Source organism: Phyllostomus discolor, chromosome X (assembly GCF_004126475.2).
Source record: "Phyllostomus discolor isolate MPI-MPIP mPhyDis1 chromosome X, mPhyDis1.pri.v3, whole genome shotgun sequence".
Taxonomy (NCBI): Eukaryota; Metazoa; Chordata; class Mammalia; order Chiroptera; family Phyllostomidae; genus Phyllostomus; species Phyllostomus discolor.
This window is the reverse complement of record NC_050198.1, coordinates 88,310,002-88,337,594: the sequence shown is the minus strand read 5'-3', so window position 1 is coordinate 88,337,594 and position 27,593 is coordinate 88,310,002. Positions and strand designations below refer to the sequence as shown.

General features: G+C 42.9%; 1 protein-coding gene and 1 pseudogene across 2 annotated transcripts in view; one reads left to right on the top strand and one right to left on the bottom strand.

The window, feature by feature from the left end:
• The window catches only part of LOC114504961, a 103,242-nt pseudogene extending 90,378 nt beyond the window's left edge, over positions 1 to 12,864 (bottom strand).
• A 1,114-nt stretch (positions 12,865 to 13,978) lies between these two features.
• FGF13 (fibroblast growth factor 13) overlaps positions 13,979 to 27,593 on the top strand; it is a 514,186-nt gene continuing 500,571 nt past the window's right edge. Inside the window, exons 1-2 of one of the 2 annotated variants that reach the window (XM_028522509.2) lie at positions 13,979 to 14,054; positions 14,688 to 14,901. In XM_028522509.2, the coding sequence (XP_028378310.1) occupies positions 14,853 to 14,901 (49 nt within the window). In that variant the 5' untranslated portion in view covers positions 13,979 to 14,054; positions 14,688 to 14,852. Of the gene's footprint in view, positions 14,055 to 14,490; positions 14,902 to 27,593 lie in introns of those variants that run through there. The other variant, XM_028522511.2, reaches the window with a different exon arrangement.

The window sequence follows — 27,593 nt, the reverse complement described above, 5'->3', positions numbered from 1 at the left end:
TCTAAAAATAAAATCTTTAAAAAAGATGTGAGATATACATACATGTATGTATGTATGTATGTATACATACACACACAGTGGAATGTTATTCATCCATAAAAAGAATGAAATCTTGCCATTTTTTACAATGTGGATGGACCTTTATGGCATTAGACTAAATGAAGTAAGTCAGAGACATACAGACAAATGCTGTCTGATGTCACTTGTATGTAGAATCTGAAAACATTAAGCTCATAGAAACAGAGAGAAGAATGATGGTTGCCAGGGTAAATGGGGTAAATGGAAAGATGTTGGTCAAAGAGCACAAATGTTCATTTATAAGATAAATAAGTTCCAAGGATCTAATGTACTATGTGATGATATAGTTAAGTATCGCATACTTGAATATTGCTATGAGAGTAGAGGTTTAATATTCTCACTTATCCTACAACAACAACAAAATGGTAATTATGTGAGGTGATGGGTGTGTTACCTAACTTTATTTTGGTAAACATTTCTCAATATATACGTGTATCAAATCATCATATTGAACACCCTTAAAGGTACACAATGTCATGTGTCAATTATATCCCAATAAAGCTAGAAAAAAAAGATTCAGGGGCCTCCCTTCATCCTTATTGTCTGGGATAGTTTAAATGACATTGAAATTACTTTTTTTTTTAAGTTGAAATAAAACAGATGAACCAATATGTTATTTTATTTTATTTTTATTTATTTTTTATTTTATTTTAATTGTTGTTCAAGTACAGTTTTCTGTCTTTTACTCCTATCTCAGCCCAACTCCCAGCCCTCCCCACCTCCCTCCCATTTCTACCCTCCCTAGCTTTTGTCCAAGTGTCCTTTATACTACTTCCTGCAAACCCTTCCCCTTTTCCCCTGAAATTCCCTCCCCTTGCCCCTCTGGTCGCTGTCAGCCTGTCCTCTATTTCATTGTCTTTGGTTATACTTTGCTTGCTTGTTTGTTTTGTTGTTTAGGTTCCTGTTAAAGGTGAGATCATATGGTATTTGTCTTTCACTGCCTGGCTTGTTTCGCTTAGCATAATGCTTTCCAGTTCCACCCATGCTGTTGCAAAGGGTAGGAGCTCCTTCTTTCTTTCTGGTGTATAGAATTCCATTGTATAAATGTACCATAGTTTTATGATCCATTCATTTATTGATGAGCACTTGGGTTGCTTCCAGCACTTGGCTATTGTAAAGTGTGCTGCTATGAACATTGGGGTGCAAAGTTTCTTTTGTATTGGTGTTTCAGGGTTCTTAGGTTATAATCCTAGCAGGGGAATTGTTGGGTCAAAAGGCAGATCCATTTTGAATTTTCTGAGAAAATTCCATACTGTTTTCCATAGTGGTTGTACCAGTCTGCAGTCCCACCAACAGCACACTAGAGACACCTTTTGTCCACAATCTCTCCAACACTTGTTGTTTGTTGCTTTGTTTATAGTGGCCATTCTCAATGGTGTGAAGTGGTATCTCATTGTGATTTTAATTTGCATCTCTCTGATAGCTAGCGATACTGAGCATCTTTTCATGTGTCTCTGGATCCTCTGTGTGTCTTCCTTGGAGAAGTGTCTGTTCAAGTCCTTTGCCCATTTTTTAATTGGGTTGCTTGTCTTCCTAGAGTGGAGTCATGTAAGTTCTTTATATATTTTGGAGATTAAACCCTTGTCTGAAGCATCATTGGCAAATATGCTTTTCCATATGGTTGGTTCTCTTTTTACTTTAATACTGTTTTCTTTAGCCATGCAGAAGCTTTTTATTTTGATGAGATCCCATTTGTTTATTCTTTCCTTTATGTCCCTTGCTCTAGGGGACATATCAGTAAAAATGTTGCTGTGTGAAATATCTGAGATTTTCCTGCCTATGTTCTCCTCTAGGACTTTAATGGTGTCATGGATTATATTTAAATCTTTTATCCGCCTTGAATTTATTTACTTTGTGTATGGTGTAAGTTGGTGGTTGAATTTCATTTTTTTGCATGTAGCTGTCCAGTTCTCCCAACACCATTTGTTGAGGAGGCTACTTTTACTCCATTTATGTTGCCGCCCCCTTTGTTGAATATTAATTGACCAGAGAGACTTAGATTTATTTCTGGGCTCTCTGTTCTGTTCCATTGGTCCATGTGCCTGTTTTTATGCCAGTACCAGGCTGTTTTGATCACAGTGGCCTTGTAATACAGTTTGGTATCAGGTATTGTGATCCCTCCTACTTTGCTCTTCTTTCTCAAAATTTCAGCAGCTCTTCAGGGTCATTTATGGTTTCATATAAATTGTTGAAGTGTTTGTTCTATGTCAGTGAAATATGCCAATAGTACTTTAATAGCTATTGCATTGAGTGTGTAAATTGCTTTGGGTAGTATGGACATTTTGATGATATTAATTCTTCCAATCCATGAACACAGTATATGTTTCCATTTGTTTGTGTCTTCCTTGATTTCTTTCTTCAGTGTTGTGTAGTTTTCTGAATACAGGTCTTTTACCTCTTGGGTTAGGTTTATTCCTAGGTATTTTATTTTTCTTTTTGCTATATAAAATAGGATTTTTTCTTTATTTCTGCTTCTGATGTTTCATTGTTGGTATACAAAAATGCCTTTGATTTCTGGATATTGACTTTGTATCCCACTCTTTTGCCAAATTCATTTATTAGGTTGAGCAGTCTTTTGGCTGAACCTATGAACCAATATGTTATGACTACTTTTTTAACAGAACTATTTAATTCACCTTTCCGATCTCTTTTTTGATAATTAACCTATTTGATACTTCTTGTCGGGTTAATTTTGGTTCCTAAAAAATTATTTTTTCTCTATGTTTTCAAATTTGCTGCTGTAGAGTTTAATGTAATATCATGTTATAATTATTTAATTCTTTGTGTGTACTTCCTCCCTTCCCATTTTGTCAATATTTATTCTTTCTTTTCCCTTAATCAGTCTTGCAAGAGGGTTATCTGTTTAGTCTTCTCACAGAACAATTTTTTATTATTTTTTAATTCCAGCTTCTTTGTTGTTAAAACCTTTTCCAAGTGGTTTTCCCAAATATCTTAAGATGAATACTAAGTTCCTTTACCTTTTCATTTTTGTTTGTTAATATTGAAGACATTTAAAAATGTAATTTTTTTCTGAGTACAGCGTTCATTATGCTAGGTAGGTTTCAGAATAAAGTTGTCTTTTTTACTGCTTTATAGATTGTAATTTCACTTTTGACCCAGTGGTGTTCTAGCAGTGTATTTCTTAACTTTCAATATTATTTTGTCATCTTTTAAATTATTTATTTAAATTCTATCACTGTTATACTCAGAAAATCTCTCTTGAAGTATCTTTTGAGAAAATTACTGCCTTTCCCCCTGTCTCTTCCATCTTCTTCTAGAAGACTTATCATTCTCCAGGATCTACAAGTCTCATACATTTTCCTTCCTGATTTCCCTCTCCTGGTGTTTTTGACTTGGTACTCTGTGACTCTTCTTCCACTTGATCTTCAAGGTCACTATTTTGGGTCTCAGCAGTGATCACCCTCTTGTTCAGTTCATCTACTGAACTCTTTCTTTGAGGAATCATATTTTGTAGTTCCAGAAAGTCTCTTTTTATGCTACACATGAATCTTTGTATATGTTCTATTTTGTTATTATTACTGTTGTTGTTCAAGTTATCATTTGTCTGTCCAATCAGTTTATTTCTTTAGACATGCATTGCCTACTCAACCTTCCTCTGGTTGCATGGCTGGACTTGCACAGTTGGCTATATACTATTTTGTTGTCAGCCTATCAGGGTCAGCTCACTATGAAAGAGATCTTTGAGAGCTCCTCCAAGTGCTAGTGGACCCTCAGATGGTGGGAATGAAATACCTGAAGGCAGCCACCCTCTTCCCAGGTCTCCTTGCCTCTTCCTTCCTTAATTGACCTGGTCTGCTGCTTTGGTTCATTCTTTCTTGACCCCTTGGGGATGTAGGAGTGTGGAGAAATGGTCTGGTATTATTTCCCCAACCTCTTGGTTATCCTTGTGCTGGATTTTTCTGGTGCTGGGTCCAGACTTTGCTCAGCATTAAAGAGAAAGTTCAGGAACAATTCTTTCTTTCTTTCTTTCTTTCTTTCTTTCTTTCTTTCTTTCTTTCTTTCTTTCTTTCTTTCTTTCTTTTTAAATAGCTAATTTATTTATTTACTTTTAGAGAGAGGGGAATGGAAGGAGAAAAAGATGGAGAGAAACATTAATGTGTGGTTGCCTCTCATGTGCCCCCTACTGGGGACCTGGCCTGCAACTCAGGCATGTGCCCTGACTGGGAATTGAACTGGCTACCCTTTTGTTCACAGGCCTGCACTCAGTCCAGTGAACTACACCGGCCAGGGTGAGAACATTTCTTTCTCCTGAAACTCCCACAATGTCTAGGACCTCACTCACATGCAGTTCTCCATAGGCTTTAGTAGCTATTTAGCTGAGGATGGGTAAGCAGCCGGGAACTAGGAATGGGAAACAACTCATGAATTAGGTTATCATCTTCCAAAAATCTTCTGTGGTTTATGAAGGAAAAAAAGGGGGGCCTTTATGTGACTGGACCTTAGTTACATGACTTCCCAGGGAGTCACTTTATAGTAACACTTGACTGGCAGTGAGATTCCAGGTGGGGTGGAATCTGTATCAGTATGGGTATAGCATGAAAATATTGCCATAAAAGGGGTTTTAAATATACAATATGCTCATACAACTTGGGAGGATCTAGGAGAGTGAAGGTTGAGAAGGTTCATACAAGAGGATCAGACATATGTCTCTAATGACTTCAACTGGAAGCATTGGGGGTGAGGAAGCCAGATCTCACCCCAATGAATTCTGAAAAGGCATCAGGTCTAGCTGCAAAAGGTGACCAGGGAGTAGGAGCTCATAGAGAGATCTGTTAGGCTGTGTGGACTGTTACAGACTTCTGATAATAGTGACTTCTAATGGCTTTACTCCCACCTTCCAAGACTTTAATGAGTTTCTCTCAGTGGCAAACTCAACCTGAAGCCACATAAGGAAGTGTCTTCTGGGTGACCTGGTTTCTGGCCTTTTTCAGAAATGGCAGTAGTAGCTGAGCTGACAACAGACATTCTATCACTGTGCCCCAGCAGGAAGACCAAAGTGTAGCAATGCAGGATTATTGGTAGGGCTAAACTGGTCCCTGGAGAGGACTTTTGGGTACTGGGTCCCAATAGCATAGATCTCTTGACTGGCATAGTTTAATTTTGGTCTCAGAGTTGTCTTCCTTGCTAACACCAAAGCCAGACCATCACTTACTGACTAGTCATGCGTTCTTTGAGAATCATCTGGTCCACGCCAACCAGTGCCAAGACTGTTAGGTAAGTCTTCTTGACTGTGTCAGCATGTGGCAGTACAAAGTGCATAGCATTTTGCTATAGAAAGACCTGGGTTCACATCTTGCTAGTGCTATTTACTGGCTCTGGGAACCTGAGCGATAAAATGATCCTTTCCAGCCTTTTTCAGTATTCATAGATGAAGGGTGACAATATCTATCTTTTGTCAAAATTACAGTTTATATTCAATATTATTTTATATTAGTTTTGGGCATACAATATAGGTGGTTAGATAATCATATACTTTACAAAGTGTTCCCCCCAATATTTCCAGTATCCACCTGGTACCATATGTAGTTATCGCAATATTATTGACTATATTCCCAATGTTGTACTTTCTATTTCCATAACTATTCTGTAACGACCAATCTATACTTCTTAATCCCTTCACTTCTTTCATCCAGTCCTCCAACACCTCTCCTCTCTGACAACCACCAATTTACTATCTGTGTCTATAAATAAATGTGGGTGAGGGGAGTAATAGAGTCCTGCTGGACCCCAGCAGTGGGAGAGGGGATAAGAAGATGAAATGGGAAAAAGGAGGCTGCACTGACACAAGTGGAATGGAGAAAAATAAAGAATTACAGAAGTAGGAAACCGAGTAGGGAGTGTTCCTTAGAGAAGATCACAATTAGCTGCAGTCTGGTAGGTCCAGTGACACCAGCAGTGTGCTGGATACAATCATGTAGACCATGTGTCTGGTGCCTATCCATTCTGCACCAGGTAAATCACACCCATTGGGTTACAAACAATTTCAAGTGAAAAAAAGTGCAGGTACAAGTGTCTCATTGTTAGAAACTCGGCTTGATATTTCTCAACTATCTTCAAATGACTCTTTTCTCCCTAAAATGTAACAGTCATATCAGTATCAGCTGGGTATCAGGGCTCTTTGGCATGTGTAAATCCAGGCCTCAAAGTAGGTTCCAAGCAATTTCCCAAAGATGGGGAGGTCAGAGGCAAAAAGCACCTGTGACACAGTGAAGTTCACTTAAGTGGCTAGAGGAAGAGGTAGACTCTCAGAATCTCTCTTTTCTAAAATCCTGGGCAATAAGACAATTGGAGAGAAAAAGAGAGAGGAATCTCAGGCTGGCATCTTTAAAAGTAAAGGGAGTTTGTTGTGAAGTCTGTTCTTTAGGAGTCAACAACTGTACAATGAAAGGAGAGGTGGCAGAATCCAGCAGAAAGAGAAGTTACACTGTGCAGCAGGACCAGCAAAGCCTTGGCCAATCAGATGGGGAGCTATAGAGAGAGCAGTGTCTGTCAGAGAGCCTATGTTGATCTGAAGTAGCCAGATCTTGCTCACTGGCCAGATGTGGGCTGCTTTTAGGAAGGTGACCTCAGGCAAGGCCAGGATTCTACACTTGATATGGACCCTGAAGGAGCTGACAGGTGGAGGCTTCCCACTGACCCCACTGCTCCCCACAACTGGCTGCAAGCTCTTCCTGGAAAGGGAATTGGAACAGCACCCATCCATGTCTACTTCATGGAGGGTCACATGTTGCCAGGAAATGAATGAAGGCCATATAAGCCTTGAGATCTCTGCTCTTGCTCTAATGTTTGGCTTTATCTTTGGAGAAATTTTAGAGGCACTAATTATTCCATAATATTTACAAAATATGCAATGTCATATAGTAGAAAAAGCAGGGACTTTGGAAGCAGAAGGTCTCCTTCAGTCTCAGTCTAAGATGCTCCTGTTTACTGTGATGTTGGATAGGTTGTTTCACCTCTCAGGTTTCTTTATGTGGGAAATGGAGAAAATAATAGTCACTAACTCAGAGGGTTGCTTTGAGTGTAGAATGGCATAATCTGGAGAAATATTTAGTACAGAGCAAGAAACCTCGTACATTAAATAAATGGTGTTACAATGATGAGGCTCTTTACTGTGACTTTGATGTGCTGGGCACTGTGCAAACCATGGGGTGGGCATGGAGGGATTAGTCTTAGAAGAGTTTTACCCAGTACTTGTCATATAATAGCTTACAGTCTCGTTGAGGAGTCAAACTATGGGCAAATGAAAGTGTGCTAGCTACTTACCACTATACCCAAGAAATTTTCAAGAAATAAATTTTTTTCTCCTTGAAGTGTTTTCTGTTAGTATTGTCAGTAAACCCACTATAATGGAGGCAAGAACAGGATTTGAAAATCTTCTGGAAATTAAATGAGGCCATGGTCTTTTTTGTGTGTATTATTTACTGGGACAGACAGTGACTCAGTCCTCTGATTCTGGCATAGAGAATCAGGACCATGCTGTGAGGAAAAGGCCACTTTTGATTAGCCATTCCTCTTGACACAGGAGCTTCTGAATGATGTGCACTGATAGGGATTCTGGATGGAGCACTGATGCTGCCCAATGGTGTTCCCTGTTTTGGAGCTAGAGTAGATCCTTGAACAAGCTCTATTTCATTGTTTTCTTATTCACTGGAGAAGAAAGTGGCAAAATATTTAAAGATGTTTATTCCTTACAGGCATCCTAACATCACACTACAATGGTCCAAATGTTCAATTTCACAGGAGGCAGAAAATCACATATATGTTTGATGTAGATTGGAAAGGTGTTTTTTTTTTTTTAGTTTAAGATTTATTTATTTATTTATTTATAAAGATGTGATTTATTTATTTTTTTAGAGAGAGTGGAAGGGAAGGAGAAAGAAAGGGAGAGAAACATCAATGTGTAGTTGCCTCTCACACACCCCCAACTGGGGACCTAGCCCACAACCCAGGCATGTGCACTAGACTGGGAATGAAACTGGCAACCCTTTGGTTTACAGGCCCACAGTTAATCCACTGAGCTATACCAGCCAAGGCTAAGATTTATTTTTTATTATATTTTGTTGTTTATGCTATTACAGTTATCCCCACTCTACCCCACTTTGCCCATCTACACCCACACTCCCCAGGCAGTCCCCATACCGTTGTTCATGTCCATGGGTCACACATATACATTCTTTGGCTAATCCCTTCACCTTCTTTCAACCAGTTTCCCCCTCCCCCTCCAACAGCTGTCAGTCTGTTCTATGTACCTATGCCTCTGTTTCTACTTTGTTCAGTTTATTTTGTTCATTAGATTCCACATATAAGTGAGATCATATGGTGTTTGTCTTTCACTGATTGGCTTATTTCACTTAGCATAATATTCTCCAGGTCCATCCAAGATTGGAAAGGTCTTAGTGTGAAGCCATTTTGGAGAAAATCATTGACATCTCTCTTATAACTTCTCTCCACTCTAAAGTCCCATTCTAGTCTATAGAAGACCAAGAAACAGAGACAGCTTGGTGCAAGAGTCATTCTAGCATTCTCATTTCAGTTATCTGTTGCTGTGTATAACAAATCACCCTAAAACTGAGTGGCTCAAAAAAAAAACCCATTTTGTTCATAGTTCTGTGGGTCAGGAATTTGGACAGGGCACACCAAGACTGGATCTTCTCTGCTCCATGAAGTCTAGAGCCTCACAGCTTGAATCTCTGGGACTTTGATGGCTTTTCTGGGGTCCTATGTTTATAGCCTTGATTCCTACCATCAGTTTGGTTCCTCAGTTCTCCTTCACATGGTCTCTCCATCTAGCCAGATTGGGCTCCCACACAATACAGGTCTTAGAGAGTCTGCCTTCTTACATGGTGATTGACTTCCCCCAGAGAGAACATGGAGCTGCCAAGTCTCTTAAAGGCTAACCTTGGAACTGGCATTGCATCACTTTGGCCATATTCTATTTGTAAAAACAAGTCACAAGGCCAGCCTGGATTCATCAGGACATGACCTCTAGAGGGTGGAGTGGCATATGCATACAGGCTTAGGAGAAATTGATGGTCACTATTCCATTTACTATTCCTGTTCTTCCATAGCCTATTAACCCTAAAGTGTAGCAGCTAAAATTATCCATTTAATTTTGCTCATAATTTTGTGAGTTGGGAATTTGAGAGGAGATCCATTGAGTTCTCCATTGAGGGGTTTTCTTACAAGATTGCAGTCAGATGTGAACTGGGACTGCAGTCATTTGGTAGTTTGCCTGTGCTGGACATCCAAAATGTGTCTCTTTCTTGGCTGGCGGTCAACACTGGCTGTTGTCCAGGAGCTCAGTTAGTGCTGTCAGCTGGAGATCCGAGATGTAAACTCTCTAGCACTATGGTCTCAGGGTACGCACACTGCACGCCTGGAGCCTGGCTTTCCCCAAACAAACATCCCAAGAGGGCCAGGTGGAAGCTAAATGCCACAGTTACTATCTTTGGAGATTATCCTACCCATTGCTTATCTCACAGAAACTCACCAGGTTACCTGGGATTCCAGTAGAAAGCAATCTTAAATTGTGATGTCGATCAACATTGTAGGGTTTGAATCAGAAATGAATCCTTGCAGATCCCTCTAGTATTTGGATCTCAAACTTCACATTGCTGAGACATGAGCTTAAAATTAAAGTGACTTCCAATGTCCAGATCTTAGTCCAGTGGGCCTTTCTTGCTCAGGTACCCTGCTTGGAAGTGTAGTTTATGCCAGGCTGCTTCTTTTTGGACCGGCTTTCTGCTGTGTTTTTTTCCCCCCAAATGAAAAACACATTTGGTCGAGTGAGAAGCAGTCTTGTCACTAAAACATCTAATTTGGTCTTGCCTGATGACAACGGCACTATACTCAGCTAGTCCAAACCTGTCAGGAAAAAAGCCCAAATTGTATCTATCCTCTGTGCCTCCACTTACCCCAATGGGAGCCTCCAGTGCAGACATTGAAACCTCATGGAATCTTGCCTAGAAATACTGCTCAGAGCTGGGAGAGGACGAGAAAACATGGGATCCAGAGTCTGGTGTCTGGAGGCATTTTGGGCACTGGTATGAAATAGACACAGGACTAAGAGCATGAGACTCTTGGGATCTTTACCATTTTCATACCAAAGACTTAAGCCTCTGCCCCTTACTCCAGAAAAATAACCCCAGCTCTCTTAGAGGTGTGGCCATGCAGCATTTTATTATAGAATATTGATTTAATTCCAGGACTAGGTTATTCATCTGCACAGAAGTTGTGTCCCAAGTTTTATCAGATGTTTGGAGTTCTCTCCCATAGCAAGGGCAGAGACAACATGGATGGGACTATTTTACCATAGTGACAGGGCAGAGGAAAGTGGAGTGATCAGGTAGTGCAAATTGCTACACTGAAAAGTGGAGGTCCTTTCACCCTAGTGGGGCAGGGCAGAAGGATCTAGGTGGGGAAAAGGAACTGCTACAGACTAAGCCAGGGCTTTATTGATGCCTCAAGAGTGAGTCCATTTGGCCCTGGCTGGTGTGACTCAGTGGCTTGAGCACTGGCCAGTGAACCAAAAGGCCATCTTTAAATCAAGAAGAGTGCCCTTATGAAGAATCCAACCATGGTGGCACCCTGATCTCAGAATTCCAGTTTCCAGAACTGTGAGAAATAAATGTTTGGCACTGGCTGGTGTGGCTCAGTGGATTGAGTGTCAGCCTGCAAACCAAAGGGTCACCAGTTGGATTCCCATCAGGGCACATGCCTGAGTTCTGAGCCAGGTCCCCAGTAGGGGGTGCTCAAGAGGCAACCACACATTGATGTTTCTCTCCCTCTCTTTCTCCCTCCCTTTCCCTCTGTCTAGAAATAAATCAGCTTTTTTAAAAAAACAAAGAGTGAGTCCAGGCCTAGCTGGTGTAGCTCACTGGATTGAATGTGGGCTTCGAACCAAAGGGTTGCTGCTTGGATTCCCAATCAGAGCATATGCCTGGGTTGCAAGCCAGGTCCCTAGTGGAGGCCACATGAAAGGCAACCACACATTGATATTTCTGTCCCTCTCTTTCTCCTTCCCGTCCCCTCTCTCTAAAAATAAATTTAAAAAATATTTTTAATAATAAAAGAGTGAGTGCATTTGGTGGTAGGGAAAAGACCATTCTCCTAATGCCCTGTCACAGATGTCAAACCTTCCAGCTGACCATACCAAATTACCAAGTAGCTTGGGGGCTGGAGACTGGAGCATGCCTTTTTCTGAGGTAGTGCCAACATTCTTTTCATACAATATTAAACATCTCACAGGGTTTTGAAGAGGGGAAAGCCCCTTTTCCGTTCACAAGAGAATCCTGGTGGCCTCCTTTAGCAGGGCCTTCATTTAGATGAGATTGCTTGACCTGACACTTTAATATTCATATTCTTTGGTCTGTGCCATGAATGCCCTTATGATATCATTGATTTGTCCCCATATGGACACACATCACTATATTTTTCTTGCGTGAAGTGTTTATTTTCTTTGTCTTCTGGTTATTTCTTTTGCAGGTAGCAAAGTGATCCATATTTGACTTATTCTTTGTGTTCATGGACAGAGTCCACTAATACTCCCAAGTATATTTCTCTTCAACTCACCTCAATTATATTAACTAACCTAGCTTTAGTCATATGTCAACTATTAGTTTCCTTCAAAGAACAGGAAGATATCTGGCTTCCAGCAGGAAGCTACACTTGTTGGAGGTGCCATTAGTGATATTGCTTGGAGTGGTGGGGGGAGTTCTGATCTGTGCAGAGAACTTTCTTGGAGAATTTAATGTGGCAGGAAAGCTGAGGCAGGATAGACATAAGTATGATCCTTAAGATCTCCCAAGACAAAGACTGACTTTTTCCTAAAAGAAATTCTTGTTGCTTACTGGGGTAAAGGGGAAAAAGCAAATGTTATGTGTATACAAGAAAGGAAAGAGGGAGGGAAGGAGGGAGGGAGAGGAGGAGTGAGAGAGAGAACGAGAGGGGGGGAGAGAGAGAGTGTGTTAGAACGTGCTGAGTTAAGGGAATTCAAAAAGATCTAAGAGTTTAGGATTGGCAGATAGGTCCAGTAAAAATGTGCTTCCCACCTCCTTTTAAGAGGCCAGTTGGAATGTTGAGAGACCATGTGACTTAACAGAAGAGCAGTGTCTAAAAAGAGACCCACCTGATTTCTATCCTGGCTCTCCTAATTTTTTATCCAGGCTCCACCACTTACCAGCAAGTTGATTAACTTCTTGGAACCTCAATTTAATCATTGGTCAAGTGGAAATAACAAAGTCTCAACATGTCCTAAGCCTGTGGTGAGGATGAAATAAGATAATGATGTAAAGTATTTAGTATGCTGGCTGGCACAGGGTAGGCACTAAATCCATGGTAACTGACTATTATTGGGTGTAAACTGTCTAAGGACTGTGTCTTTTGCCCCTCTACCTTTTCTCTAAAACCACCCGACTCTCCATTCCCTTTGAACTCCAGTCATTTGAAGAGAAATTCCTTTTTCCCCCTGGAGTACTGATATTAATTAATGGTCTAATCTGGGGTTGGATAATCACATTGTGTCATCAACCTCCTAACTATTAGATATTATTTACAAAAAAAAACAGGCCTGGAGTTCCTCCCAGACCTAGGACAGAGGCTGCAAATTTCATTTAGAGGGTTGCCGACCTTTAGGCCCAGGCTGGCTGCAACGGGCAGACCACTCTCGGTCTTGAAAGCCACAGCAGGCTCTTGTAATTGGGTTACCGCCTGGGATTCAGTAGGACTAATCCATCTATATAATTTCTTCGCCTTGTTTAATGCCATTAACGAAACTGAATTAAGGAGTGGCTGGGGTTGGGTGGGACGAAAGGGAAACAGATTTTCTGCATGGGAGTGGATGCCGCCTCTCCACTGCCAGTCTGGAGCCTATGGCCTCATTAGTGGATGACTCTGAGTCTTGCCAGCGGCCATCCCAGTCCCTCATCATAGCTTCAGGCTTCCGGGTATAGGTGCGCCCCGAAAAGGCCATCGGGAAAAGGGTTTCCCAGGACGCCTCAGGTCTACCCTGTCCTTCCTTGTCTTTGTTTGGCTCTTTCTCCATCTCAGTCCTCCCCCTCTTGTACATTTTCTGAGCAGTTCTCCTTCCAGTTGAAATATTCAGGGACCTTACATATGTTTTGTGACTAGTGTGTCCCAGGCGATACGTACTTATTCCAATACTCGCCCCAGTCCCACCTCACTCCGTTTGCATGGGGTTGGCCATTCTGGGGTTGGGCACTCTACTTGCAGTTTGCCAACCAGAGCGTCCAGCTGTAGGAGGAGGGGCCTGCTTGTGGGGGAGGGGGTGGGAGGTGGCAGCCGCTGCTGTCAGTTTCTCTGGGTGCCCTAGTGACACCCAGATCCCAGCGCGCCCATCTCACAGAGATCCCAGCTATCTCAACTTGGGCAGCTGGACATTGGAGGAGAGAAGTCGCCGACTCCTAGAGTGAGATTCCACTGCTCGCTGCAGGCTGTGGCCAACAGCGGAGTTCCCAAAGTGTAGGTGGCAACCAGAGCAAGCTGGAGAGAGCGGCGGGGACCGCAGCTGCTGGGAGCAGAGGGGTAACGGGGGCAAGGGGGGTGTAGGGTGGTCGCAGGGCTCCGATCTCAGCTGCTGACCGTGCGAGTGCACTCCGGCAGCGCCCATGGGCCCTGCGTGCCCCAAAGGGGATGGGGAATGTCCGGCCGACACGCTCGCCTCCTCTCCTGGGGGCTCACCCGGGTTTTGACAACCCGCCGGCTGACGTCCGCGCGCCCCTGGCGAGCTCTCCCATTACTACAGCGGACTGGCGGCTGTGTGCCGCCCCGCCCTCTCCGGCCCCGCTCCCGGTGAGCCCACACCTTGCCGCGAATGTAGAAGGCGTCGCCGTGTAGAGTCACAGCTCCTAGACCCGAGAGTTGTTGGGAAGGAGAGTGCTAGAGAGGGAACAGGCGAGCTCTGAGGGGGTGTTGGTGTAGTGAGGGAGAGAGAGCAGGTAAGGGCCAGCGGTCCCTGCTCCTCTGCCATGAGCAACTCGGGCCCCCCTTTTAGCAAAATAATAAGAACCTGTGAATTGATTGAACAGAAGGAAGGTGCGACCCTCCCCTCTAGAGTCTCCGCGGGCAAGGAGGTGCACGGTTATGCGGTGTTAACAGGCTCACACGTTGCTTATCACATGTTCAAACATTTCCTTTTCGGAGAGGCTCGTTATTTTTAAATGAATATTTTCGTCTTTGTTTTGATTTTTAAAAAACTGTCCTTGGGCTTTTATTTTGATTGAGTTGGCGGCCCGCTGTGGCTTGAGAAAGGGGGGAAAGCAGCCCGCTGGCGCGCGGGGCAGCCCACCCAGGCAACTCCCCGCGCGGCCCGCGGCCCCGGAGGCGGCGGCAGAACAGAGGAGTGCCGGATGCCCCTCTGGGCGGCCCCGGGGTTGGGAGTGCGGCTCCACGCGAGCAGGCGGGCGAGCGGTTTGGAGAGACGCGCGAGGGACGCGGAGAGAGCGCCGCTTTGTCTCTCCACTTCTTAAGCCTGGCGAGCGGCTCCTCCCGTGGCCGGCCGCTGGAGCTTGCGGCGGTGGCAGCAGCGGCTCCTCCTTCACCTCTTTCCTTTCCTCCCCACTCTCTCACAGGCAGCAGCAGCGGTGGCAACGGTGGGGGGAAAGCGGATCCCGCCCAAAGCCACACCGAGGGGAGCTCTCGGTCCAGACTTGCCGCCCTAAGCACTCTCCCAAGTCCGGCCCCCTCGGCGAGGACTTCTGTCTCCTGGGCGAAATTTGTGAAGCAAGCTGGGATCTATGAGTGGAAAGGTGACCAAGCCCAAAGAGGAGAAAGATGCTTCTAAGGGTAAGCCTGCCTGCCGAGTAAGCCTGCTTCCCTTCGCTTGGTTTTCCTCGCCCCCCTCGAGTGCGCTCCGCCCTTCCACGGCTCCCGGCCTTTCTCCCAGAGCATAAGCTGCCCATGACCTCTGCAACCCTGGGCGAGAAAGGGCGAATCAGGGGCGCTGGGGGGGGGGGTCTGTGTTTGCACCACTTTCCTTCTTTCCTCGTGGAATTGTCGCCCCGCGAATGCCTCCAGCCTCTTCCACTCCCCCTCTGGACACTCGGAGGCGGCGCTGCGGGCAGCCGAAGCTGCTGCAGCCCGGAGCGCCGGGTACAGGGCTGCCTGCTACCCGCTGGCACACGGTTTGTGCGAGTGCATGTGTGTGAGAGTCCACGAGTGTGCATTTGTGTGCTGCGCGGGTGCAACATGGTGACATACTCAGGAATCTGCCCCACTGTAAGAACCCAAGCCCGGATCCACCTACAACCCTCTCTCCCCGCCCCCCAAGCAAACAAAGAGCCTGGCCAAGACGCAAAACCCCTCCCCCACGCTTCTTTCCCCCACACGCCCCCTACTCTCTAACTCTGTAGCCTCCTCCCTAGAGGACAGGAGCTTGCAACCTTCCACATGCTATGAGCAAAAGTGAGCATTCCCAATGCCCCAGCGCCGCCCGCGCTGTGCCTCAGCAGCGCAGCCTCGCCAAGCCCCGGGAGAACAAAGGCTGTTGTCCCCTTGCCACTGGTGCCCAGCGGGAGCGGGCCTCCAAGGAAAGGAAAGTCCCCTCCCTTCGCTTTCTGGGGTTCAGCCACCTGGCCCCGGGCGCCTGGCCGCCTGTTCCCTGGAGTATGCGTTTCGGCCTGGGGCCTCCCAATGGAGGGCTTGGGAGGCGCGGCGGAGCAGGACTCAGGCTAGGGAAAACTCAGGAGAAGGAAGGGGCGTCCCCGTGGCCCCCACGCCGGCCACGGGGCTAGCTGTTGCCTTGCTAAACCCGGCTTAGCTCTGGCAGTAAACTGGAGACAGCATCCTTGAAAATCCGGGTACAGAGGGAGGCACAGAGAGGGGGTGTGGTAGAGCAGTGGGGGGGAAAGGCAGATGCCTTGGGTGCAAGTGTCCAGAATGGCCACAAAGCAGACATTGGGATGGACTGGATCTGCTGGAACCGCAGCGACCCACACCGAGTCCACGCTACAAAAGTGGAACTGCAGAGGGAGTGGGGTGTGCACAGCTTTCGTTCATGGGGCCCCGATTCCTCTCAGCCCTGGCCCCCCTTCCCTCCCACTCCTTTCCCTGTTCCTTTTTCTCTTCTCCTCCTTCTCGCCTCTCCCCATGTTTCAGAGCTTTCTTTCCCCGGGAGATTCTAGGGCAGCGCCAGACCTCCCCCGCGGAAAGTTGTCAAAGTATTCAGCTCAAGGCCTCCATCCTTGTTACTAAATGGAACCTTTTCTCTTCCAACTAGGCAAAGCGTTGACGAAAGGCTCGGGGAGTTTATGGGGAGTTTAGGTCTGTGGTCCTAGGTATCAGTGTTGCTGCCAGTCTGGCTCAAGGCTAAAGTTCAACACCTCGGACCTCTCAAACCGGCTGGCTATTTGATGCTCACAGGTTAATTGAAACTGTCATTTGGAAAGGAGAACTTCTGCACATTTCCAGAGCTTTCCTAATTGTAATGCATCTTTAATGCACTCATATAATAAGGGAACACAACTTCAGGGTCTTTAAAATGTTTTTTTTTTTCCCACTGAGGGCTAGTATAGGTAAATGCAATTGAAGATTGTACCACCAAATTGATCTAGGCAAGTGATTCCCCTTCTGAATCTGGTTGTATTTCAAGTTTGTTTCTGGAACTTTGGTTCCTGAATTCTGATTTCTATCAGGTGGTTACCTAAACTTTATTTAAGGCTACCTTTAAGAGAACTCTAAAATCAAATTCATTCACAGAAAGTGAATTGCTGTTTTAGGAATATGATTTGCAATTGTCCAGAACTGATTAAATCTGGAAGTATTACAGCAAGTTTCTGTAGCTCAATAATGAAAATTTTTCTAGTTGTATGTCATAATATTTTCTTATGTTGACTCACCACATCTGAAACTGAATACCTCTCTGTAGGAATTCTGTAATTAGCATTTGGAATTATGGTTGCAATTAGAATAAATTAAAGTAATTTTATAAGACAACTTTTAAGAAGGAATTGACTTTCCTGAAGAGATGGGAGTCTTATGGCTGCTAAGAGTGGGAGTCTCACCTCTGTTTTCCTGTTGGTTGTTGAATGTAGAGTGTTTTCAAAATAGTGAATGCCTGATAGTCGTATTTTCCCTTTCAAGGATATTAAAATCTTCTGTCACTAAATTTTAAACACTACTTTTTGTGCTAGAGATGATAGATGCCAGGTTTATTGATATTTTTAGTCAGTAAAGTGCATTGACCATCTTTATGAAGAGGTTTGGTTATTTATAAATTTCCTATATATAGGTCATTAAAATTATTTTAAGCTAGGGGACTCATGAGCACACTCTGTGAAACATAGCAAGATATAAGATTGAACATTTAATAGTTAATTTGAATATCCACATGTTTGATTTTCAACAGTTGTGTCACAGACGATTGAATCAAGTCAAATGACTTTATAACCGTTTGAATGAATTTCATAATGTTTCAAAAGTGTACTGCTCATTTAAATTCAGCCTCCCACCCCATCATTTGTGGTTTATTCCAATAGCCTATCATAACTACATATGTGACTATCACAGACTACAGCATTTCTAGAGTTTTTAAAACACAGGTAGTAGGTAATCAGTAAATTATTTTGTGCTGTTTAGTGAAATAGGGCATTTAGAGCATAGAAATTGCCAATTTTCTCTTTAAATGATGTTTTCTTCAACTCCTGGAGGTTAAGGCCAGTGATGGACAACGATCTTTTGGATAACCTTTTCAATTATGTAGCCAGCCAAGATAGACTCTCTCCTCTGTGGCAGGGAGGAGGGCATCTTGATTATCTTTGAAACTGTTATTATGGCCCCTTGTATAGCAAATCATCTTTTGTGTATTTACTTAGGCTTCCCATAAACTTTGAAATTGGCACATGTATATATAGTTTTGGGGCACTCAGGTCCTGAACAGGAGGACCTATTTCCATTTCAGTGAAAAACAAAGCATAACATTTGTTTGTTCAAGCAGATACTTGCTTAGCTTTGACTCACTATTCTCTAACTTGTCACATAAGATCCTTTCAGCAGTTCTATGTTGGAAAAGCTTACAGTTAAGGCTGTGTCTGGTTTACTGCAACTGTATTTCTATGGCATTTGGAAAATGTGTAGCCTGCTACAGATAAAACCAGATAATTTCTGGATTGAGTAAAATTGCTGGACAATTCTCGATTTCAAAACTATCATTTGGTTTGTATGTAGCTACCTGTTTGGAGTTGGGTGTGTTTTTCCTATCACCTTTTCCCTTGTACTTAGCCAGAAAGCTATCACACCTAGCAAATTTCAAAGCCACAGTGGGACTGCTGGAACCGGCAGCATGCCGGGCTTATGCTTGCTGGCTGCTGGGCAGTGCAGGACAATTCCAGGCATAGTCCAAGAAACCAGCCACTTGCACAGTTGTTGCCACATACATTTATGGGCATGGCTCATTTTCTGCTCACTTCCTGGCCTTTTCTAATGGCCTCTTTAATCATACCTAAGAAGGACAGGGCATTGTGGTCATGCAGCCAGCATATCACTTCTTGAACATTGAATGCCATTCCCAAAGATCATCTTGGTCTTAGTGGGTTACTGTAATAGCATCCAGCAAATGTCACTCTCAGGCTTGGGCCAGGTGAAGCAGGTGTTTAGAGGTGTTTTAACCACAAGAAATCATGACGTTGGTGACCGCTTATTAAAAACTAGCAATCATAATCTACCTATTACTCATGCAGGCACTTGTTCTTTCAGCTTGTGAATAAATCATCATGGACCAGTGTTTTTATGCAATGTTGTAAGCCCCATATTTTCTTCTGGACTGAAGGTGGTGATCCCAGCCTTGGTGAGGGGGTGTGGCCAGGGAGATCTGTGATCAGAAATGTTAGTGTGTTCTTGGGAATCAGTACACAAGATAAGTGCACAGTGCCCCCAAATCCCCTTCATTATCATTTCTAGCAGTGCATAGCTTCTTTATTGACAGAGACTGAAGCTCAAAGGGGGAGCAAGTTGGGACATGGGTTAGGGGTACCGTGTCTTCTCCATTACTTAGTACTGCTTCCTCTAAGTCTCTTTCTAGTGCAGTTCATATCATTAAAAGGGGTTAGGGTGTATTCTCAAGCTGGAGATAAAGGTGAGGTTGGGGTAGGAATAAATGTTGGGTTGGGGACTGGGTGAGAAGCAGAAAGTGAGCTGTGGGCTGAAGGAAGGGGTTGAAGTTTATGCCTAGAGCAGGGAAATGTCAGATGGCCTCAACAACAGGATCAGAACTGTGGAAAGAATTGGAATAAGGGTTTGGGTGGTAAGCTGGAGTGCTGATTTTTGAGGCAGTGAGTAGGGAGATGAAACTGTTAACATTCCAGGTCTCTTTGCAGCTGTGGTGTTTTATGTTCAAATCAACTCCTCATTCTGGGAATTACAATCAACAGAACAACCAGAATGTGTTGCAGCTCTTCAAATACATTCAATAAAAAAGGATTTCTAGTGCCTGCTTCATTATGGCTTATATTTTTAGAGTTGAGAAATTTGAAAAATAATTGCTGAGATTAAATAATTCAAGGAGAAAAAAATACATGAATTAAAGTACAGTGAGTGGAGGGGATCCTACATGACTATTACCTTGTAAAGTTCAACATGATCTTTGAGATGTGAAGATTGGGCACATAATATGGTTTTAGCAATTAGTAGGGAAGACAAACATCTGCATAAATCATTGTCTGCCTTCACTGTTACGGTTCTCTATCCAGAAGACATGTCAACACCGGGATTTCTCAGCACAGGCTGAGGATTGGACTTCAGACTCATTGTCTTGGTTGATGTGGTTCATTTTAGTCAGTCCTTACTAACTCAAAATTTACCTTACCTATTTGTTATATATCAATTCTACAAATTCAGTTGATTCAGATTTCTGACATTTTTAAATGTCGCATTTTACCACTTTTATGAATGCCATATCTTGAAGAAACCTTTCTCAGGGGTGTAGATTTCTAGGTAAATACACTAATTTCCCCAAGAAAGTGAAATGGTATATAGTTAGTAATCATTATGACCACCATTCCAGTTGGCTGGTCTAATTTCTCCTTGAAATGGATGGCCATTTTTTTCTCTAAAGAGGTGTTTTTCAGGGCATTAACCCTAAAAATGTGAGCTTTGTAATAGGAAAGAGAGAAGTTCTTGATTCTTGGGGCACAATGGAAATGTGAAGAGCTGTTTGATTAAGTACCTGGGTTTGTGAGAAACAAAGCTTTGATTACAATTACTGTGTGTGAAGATTACTGTAGAGCAGTCCCCATACCCTGCTCTTGCCTCTGCCCTTTGAAATGACTGTTAGCATTGATTTTCAAATTGAAATGGTATTAGTATCACTGGCTGATGACCCTCCCCACAGGCAAAGGGGAGAGGGCACTAGGTGTCTGTCCTTGCTGATTCTTTTTAACTCAGGCTTAACTGCTACTGCCAAGTTTGGGTTGACATTCTAGGGGGTACTGTGGGGCTAGGCTGAGCTGGGCTGCTTGCTTGTCCTGCCTACTGTCAGCTTTTGGCAGAGACCTCAGCTTTGGTTTGGACAATTACTATTTGACCCAAAAGAGTTCTCAGCTGTACATGTCTGTCCTACTCTTTGGATCTTGTCTGTAGTAGGGTCTGGAAAGAAGGAAAACATATTTGGGTGAAAGGCAGGCCTGGTCAGAGGCCAAATTAGCAAGAAGTCAATTAAAAAATAGTATGAACTTGTTTCCTTTTTTGGAATTACAGATTATATATAGTAACCAGCCCAAATCTAAAGTGTCCCTCTCACTTGACAAATGTTTATACCCATATAATCAGCAACAAAATCCAGATACAAAATATTTTCATCACCCCAGGGAGTTCTCTCATGTCCCTTTCACGTCATTCCCCTTTCAAAGGCAAGTACTATTTGATTTATGTTATATATTAGCTTTGCCTGCTATTGAATTTAATGTAAATGGAAGCATGGAATATGCATTCTTTGGTTTTGAAACCTAGCCCTCTCTCCATTCAGCATGTCTTGTCCTCCGGTTTCTTGGAAGACCCCCTCCTGGCCCACATTAGGAGCATTTGTTGAATGATCTAGTCAGGAGGGAATTCCATGAAGCGAGGATATGTTTTATTCATTTATAATAGTAACTATAATGATTATGGTTATTATAGTTATCATTATAGTCACTTTTGAATTTTCGAGCACTTACTATTTACTAGACACATATTATCTTTACATATATCTTATCTAATCCTCATGGTAGCCAAATGAAGTAGTGATTAGTACTTAGGGACTTTACAGATGAGAAAATGGAAGCTTAGAGAGATTATGTAGTTTGTATGAGGTCACACAGCTGGTGGGTTGCAAATTACTGGCACAGTGCTTGGCATTGCAGAATCAATAAATAATTGTGTAATGCATGTACCATGCACATGTCAAAACTCACTTCCAGTTTCTTGTCCTATCAGAAAGCTGTGTGACGAAGAAAGTCTCTGTCAGTGACTCACTGTGGCTTAATCTGAACATGCCTGGGGATATTTACATTTTAACTAATAACTGCCAGAGGCAGAGCTTTAACCCCAAGGAATTAATAATGTCTGTGGTTGACTTTCTGACACTTAGCTAGTTTGGGGAAGGAATTTTGATTGTGGTCCTAAAAATAATAGTTTTTCTGAACACTGACTGTATGCCAGGTATTTCACATGAAATATCTCATGAAATCTTCATAACAATCTCTGGAGGACAGCTATACACACTATTGTTGTTCTCATTTGACACATGCAAAAACTGAATTTCAGAGATTGAGGCCAGCCAGAGGTCACTTGCTTAGCAAGATTAGAGTGACAATTTGAGCCAGGTTTCACTGACTGCAAATTCATTTCTTAACCACTTTGTTATACTGCCTCCCTAGGCAACACAACTGGTTCTTCTCTAATGTAGGTTTGCACAAAGACAAAATTACTTCTGGTTTGCCAATGGGGACACAATTAGGAAGCGTGTACCTTTACATGCAAGAGTGTTCCAGGGCTGTCGTCTTGGTGCAGCTGAACAGATCTCTCAGCATTTCTTGGGTGGCTTTAGCATACCAGGCACTGTGCTGGGCCTGGGCATTCGTGCAGAGATGAAACAACCCAGTTCTGCTTTAGGGGTGCCCTTTCCTCCCTCTTTGGCCTTGGACATTGACTTTCTGCTTTCTGATGTTCATTGCCCCTCACTTGGCCATGGCTGTGACTTTTAAGATTTAAGCATCCGTCAGTTTGAAAATAATAGTACTTTTTTTCCAGAACTGTGTCTGGGAGCTTGTTTCACCTGTTCTCAAGACTGTACTTCCTCTTAATTCATTGCTAAGTAAAACTTCCGATTGTTTATTTTTTTCCCATTACACAGCATATGTTTTGAGTCTGTCTCTCATCAGAATTACGTCTCATTTCCCTTCTCTGTCTTTCTCAACCCCACCCGTTTTTTCCTCCTTCTGTCCCTCTCTGCCTCCTTCTCTCCTTTTCTGTTCCTGTTCTTGTCAACAGATGTCAGTGGTTTTCTTTAACTAAGTGTGGTTCCTTAGGGTATGCAGGATCATTGGAGGGTTCTCAATTTCTGGATTTTTTCCCTTGATAGCAGTACTAACTTCAGCAAAAGACATTCCCCCTCTTCCACAGAAGAATCCTTTCACCACTTATTATATAACTCATTTTAAATGGGAAAAAAGTGTGAGCTTTATATTTTACACTATTTATGCTGCCTTCAGTTAGATAATATTTCCCAAAATATAGCTTGTTAACAGAGACATACACTTTGAACAAGCATATTAATTATATTCTCAGAGTTAGGAAGTATGTAGTTTCTCTGAGCTGCAGAACCTATGTTTAACAGCCATAATTAACAGTGGTGTGTCTCTTGCATAGTGATAGGTAAGTTTAACAACAAATGTAAAACCCAGTTCTCAAATGATGTAGATAGCATTTCTACTCTTCTTAAACTGTGGGCTAGTGAACAGATTGAGTTCTTACATATTTATCTTGCTGTTAAAAGTAGAAGTAAACAACCTAAAGAAGGCAGGCTGAGTTCAGTTCTTGAATATGCCTGCAGATACTTTCATAATCTTCTTTCAACCATGACTTTGAAAGTATTGTGAATTTACCTGCTTGTTTTGCCTTTGATTGTCTATATGTATGTTTGCCTCTCCCCTTGGGAGGTTTACTGAACATTAAGACTTCCAAGAGCTGTTGGATTTGCAAGTGATTTTCAGAGCTCTGGGAACAATGTGAGCCAGTCTCCTGGAAGCAGGGCCAGGGGCTCCTCGCTACTCTCATTTCAGGGAGCGTTCCCCCGACCAGCTGGAAACCAGACAGCAGCGCTGACCAGTCGGTCAGGTTAACCAGCGTCCCTCAGTCACTGTGGGTCTGGCAGACGGGTTTATTACAAACCTCAGTGTGCTCATTAGCCTCGTGATGTGGCAGCTGCCTAAAAAAGAAACACGGAAAAGTTGTGTCACCAAAGGTGAAACTTGACGAAGAGCCGCTGAGCACTGGGCATGACAAAGCTCCCTTGCAGGCAGTGGCGGCGGGCAGCGGAGGGTTTAGCCACTTGCCTGAGATGCCCACGGCCCCACCTGCTTGAATGGGGACGCTGCAAAGTGAGCCACGGCCTGAGCTGGTGATACTGTCGGCTGCAGGCAGGGAAGGGGTCGTCCTCAGGCCTTGATGGTGTGTCGCTAAGATGGTGGCAGCTGCAGGAAGCACCCCTGACCCCACCCCGGCCATCCTGTCCTTACTCTGCATACACTTGACTCACCCTCCCAACGCCTGAAAGGCAGACAAGGAAGTCAGGTTCCAATGAAAGCCTGGAAGTCAGGGCTTGGCTAACACAAGAGCTTTGGTTCTTCAGTCTTCTGGTCAATGCTAATTGGGTGTTAGCAGTTCAAAAATATAGGATACGTCTTGAGCAGAATGGTCAGGGCTGTTTTGAATTTATTTGTGTGATTTTACATTGCTTATGTTTTTTTGTATTGATTTTTTCAGATTACAAAATAATGTACATTTACTGGTGACAACTGGGAAAACCCTAAAAGCATAGAGAAGGAAATATCACCCAGGAGTTCCACTCCCAGGTTAACTTTTTAAGATTTTCCTTTGTCTTTTTCCCCTGAATTTTAGGATACACTCATATACAAGGATAATTTTCCTTAAGTGTATGTGTGAGATCATATAGTATATACTATATAACCTGCTCTATTCTCTTAACAACATGTTAGAATGTTTTTCTATATGATTAAATCTGTACCATCATTTTTAGTGTGTGCACTAAAGGTAGACTTGAGTTTTGAGGGTGACAAAGGAGAGCTGATGATTTCGTGCCTGTGAGTGTGAAAGGTTTTTCTGCATGGCCTCAAGAGCCTTCTCACTGAGCTCTACAAACATCAGTTGTATTTTACAAATGTACATATACATATATGTGCACATATAAAGATATATCTATGCATACATAATTCTGTAAATAGAAAAATAAATGCATGTTGTATATACACACGCACGCTTAGAATCAATTTTTTAAATATTTTGTTTATTTATTTTTAGAGAGGGAAGGGAGGGAGATAGAGAGAGAGAGAAACATCAATGTACGGTTGCTGGGGGTCATGGCCTGCAACCCAGGCATGTACCCTGGCTGGGAATCGAACCTGCGATGCTTTGGTTCGCAGCCCACGCTCAATCCACTGAGCTATGCCAGCCAGGGCTAGAATCAATTCTGAAGGACTCGAAACCAAAAAGAATCTCTGGGTGGTTGGCTATAGAAGATGTATGGTTTTTATTTGTATCTTCTCTTTTCTTTATAGTTGAGATATATAATGAAATTAATGATATAATAAGTAAACTCCAAACCATACCAGAAGCCTTCAGAATGATACCAACATTCCATCTGAATTTAATATTGCTAATTTAATTTGGAATATAGTTCCCACTTTACAATGGGCCATCTTCCAAGTAAAAGTGGCTACATGGTTCAATGCATGGATTTTAGAAACTTGGATTTGTATCTAATTTCCTCCACTATTTGCTATGTGATTTTGGGAAAATTATCTTTCTAAGCTTCTTCACAATGGAGATACTTACATTTATCTCCCAGGCTTATTTTAAAGATGGAATGAGATAATGCTTGGAAAATAGAATTTGGTCAATGGTGATATTGATAATATTAGTAAAATTGTAGTGATTTTTATATTAATTATTCAAGTTATAGGGTTCTTTTTAGAAGGCTTGTTGGCCATAGAAACAAATCTACAGATTCATACATCTGTGTGACAGTCATGCACCAATGTAATGGATTTTTGTTATACTAACTCATGCATTAATTCATCCATTAATTACTCAATAAATATTTATGAGCCAGGCACTGTACCAGACACTGAGGATACAGTAGTGTGCAGAACAGGCAATCATCCCTGCCTTCATTGAGCTGATATTTTGCAAATTTACTTAGAGGAACCAGACTTTCAGGACACAGAGCACTGTGCTCCATTTTGGTTGTATGTCAAGTGCTGAGTGCCCTGGTGCCTGTCATGGCCATGTAGGCCCTGCTCAGGTCCCATCATCAAGGAGGCACCCTGAACATGGGGTATTGGTTATCCTCGGCCCAGGGACCGCTAGAGCTGAGGTTCTTGAACCTGCTTGGGCATCAGCATCACCTCCTAGCACATACATTCCCCACTGTAAGATGTTAATGATGTATCCCTGGCTGGTATAGCTCAGTGGATTGAGCACTGGCCTGCAAATAGAAGGGTTGCTGGTTCAATTTCCAGTTAGGGCACATGCCTGGGTTTCAGGCCAGGCCCCCAGTACAGGGCATGTGAGAGGCAACCACACATTGATGTTTCTCTCCCTCTCTTTCTTCTTCCCTTCCCCTCTCTCTAAAAATAAATAAATAAAACTTTAAAAATAAAAAAAATAAGTTGATAATGTAGCTCTCAGTGTGGGGCTTATGGACCCATTTTTAAATAAATCTTTTCAAGTGATTTCTAATACTCAGCCACTTTAGGAACTTTTTGTTCCTGAGTGATGTTTCTCAAGTTTGCCTGAAGTTAAGTACCTTTGGTAGGGTATGTTAAAAAGAAAAAAAAAGTTACCCCTCCTCACCCTGGCCTGCTGGATCAGAAATTTAGGAAGAGAGTTTGCAAATCTGAATTGTAAACAAGTATCTGAGTGATTCTTATCTTCAGGCAAGTTGGCAAAATATTGTCCTGGAGACATCAAAGTACCCCTAGAAATAATGTGTAAATGCATATTTTTCTGGTGAATGGCATTTATAGCTTTCAGAAGTTTCTCAGATTGTTCAATATCTCTAAAAATGTGAAGCGAGGTAGAGCCCTGAGGTCTGTGCCCAGCATTGTTGTCAATGAACTGAATGCTGTGGGTTCTGAGTTTTGTGGTAGGTTGAAGTAAATAACCTCCACTGCTCATAGCCTGTTCATCTTCCACATACAAATACTGTTCAGAAGCTTTTTTTCTCTTCCTTTTCTCCTCTTTTCTCTCTTATTGCTAATCCTTCCTTCATTCTTCCTCTTGCTGAATTCTCTTTAGGAGAAAATGGAGAAGGGAACTTCAAAGCCTGGGCCTTTCTAGGGAGGGCAGGGCTTGGAGGGAGCTTTAGGAATGCCATCCAGAGCTGGCAATCCCATCACAGCTATTAGATGGCAGAGGTCAATGCTCAAATACTTTGACTGTCTTGGTTGCTTGCACCTCAATGGATCTTGATGTGGTGGGATAAGGTGGTAGATGTGGAACTTCTATGATACCCCTTTGCTAGTTCATAGCAGGTGAACAGGGGAATTCCTTTTCTTGGACACCACTTTCCTGCCTGTATCCAGAGAGCAGTGTGAGGTTTAGACCAGGCCTAGATGCACCCCTACCTCTTCTCATACTTTAGGCACCAAGCAGTGTCCCTGTAATTGGTTCATGACCAATCAAGTGCATTGACCTATTACTGCTAGTTACTTTGAATTATAAATGTTTCTTCTTTTTTATTTCCCTGGTGTAATTGGGATTTCAGGCTGTATAGAATGACCTGATTTGTACCATAAAAGCCTTTGGGACTTTGACAGATTTTACCATTGAAAAAACACACAGCTTTCTCCCTCCACCACACTGGACATAAAAGCAACCTTTAAGTTGATGGAACAAAAAGCGTATCTTTAAAGGGCATCATGCACAGAAGGGGAGGAAAGGGAAGTAAGACAGTTCATCCTCTTTTCTGAGGCCATTGTCTCCAGACAAATGACAAAACCAAATGCCTTGAAAAATCTTGTATTGATTTTTAGTGCAGAGGTATCTTCTTGGGATCTGAAACACCTGGTAGAAGGTAATAAACTTGTTCCCCTGCCCTTGAGCCAGAAGTTGACTTGCTTAGTTTCTATGGCAGGAGGAAATGAGAGTCGTTGCTCCGGTGAGAGTGAGATTTCGTCTAGGGTACATCTCTCTTGACCATATTGTGTACAGGTGAGACTTACTTTATGAAATCCTGATATGTATAGATGGGTCTGAAATGGTGAATG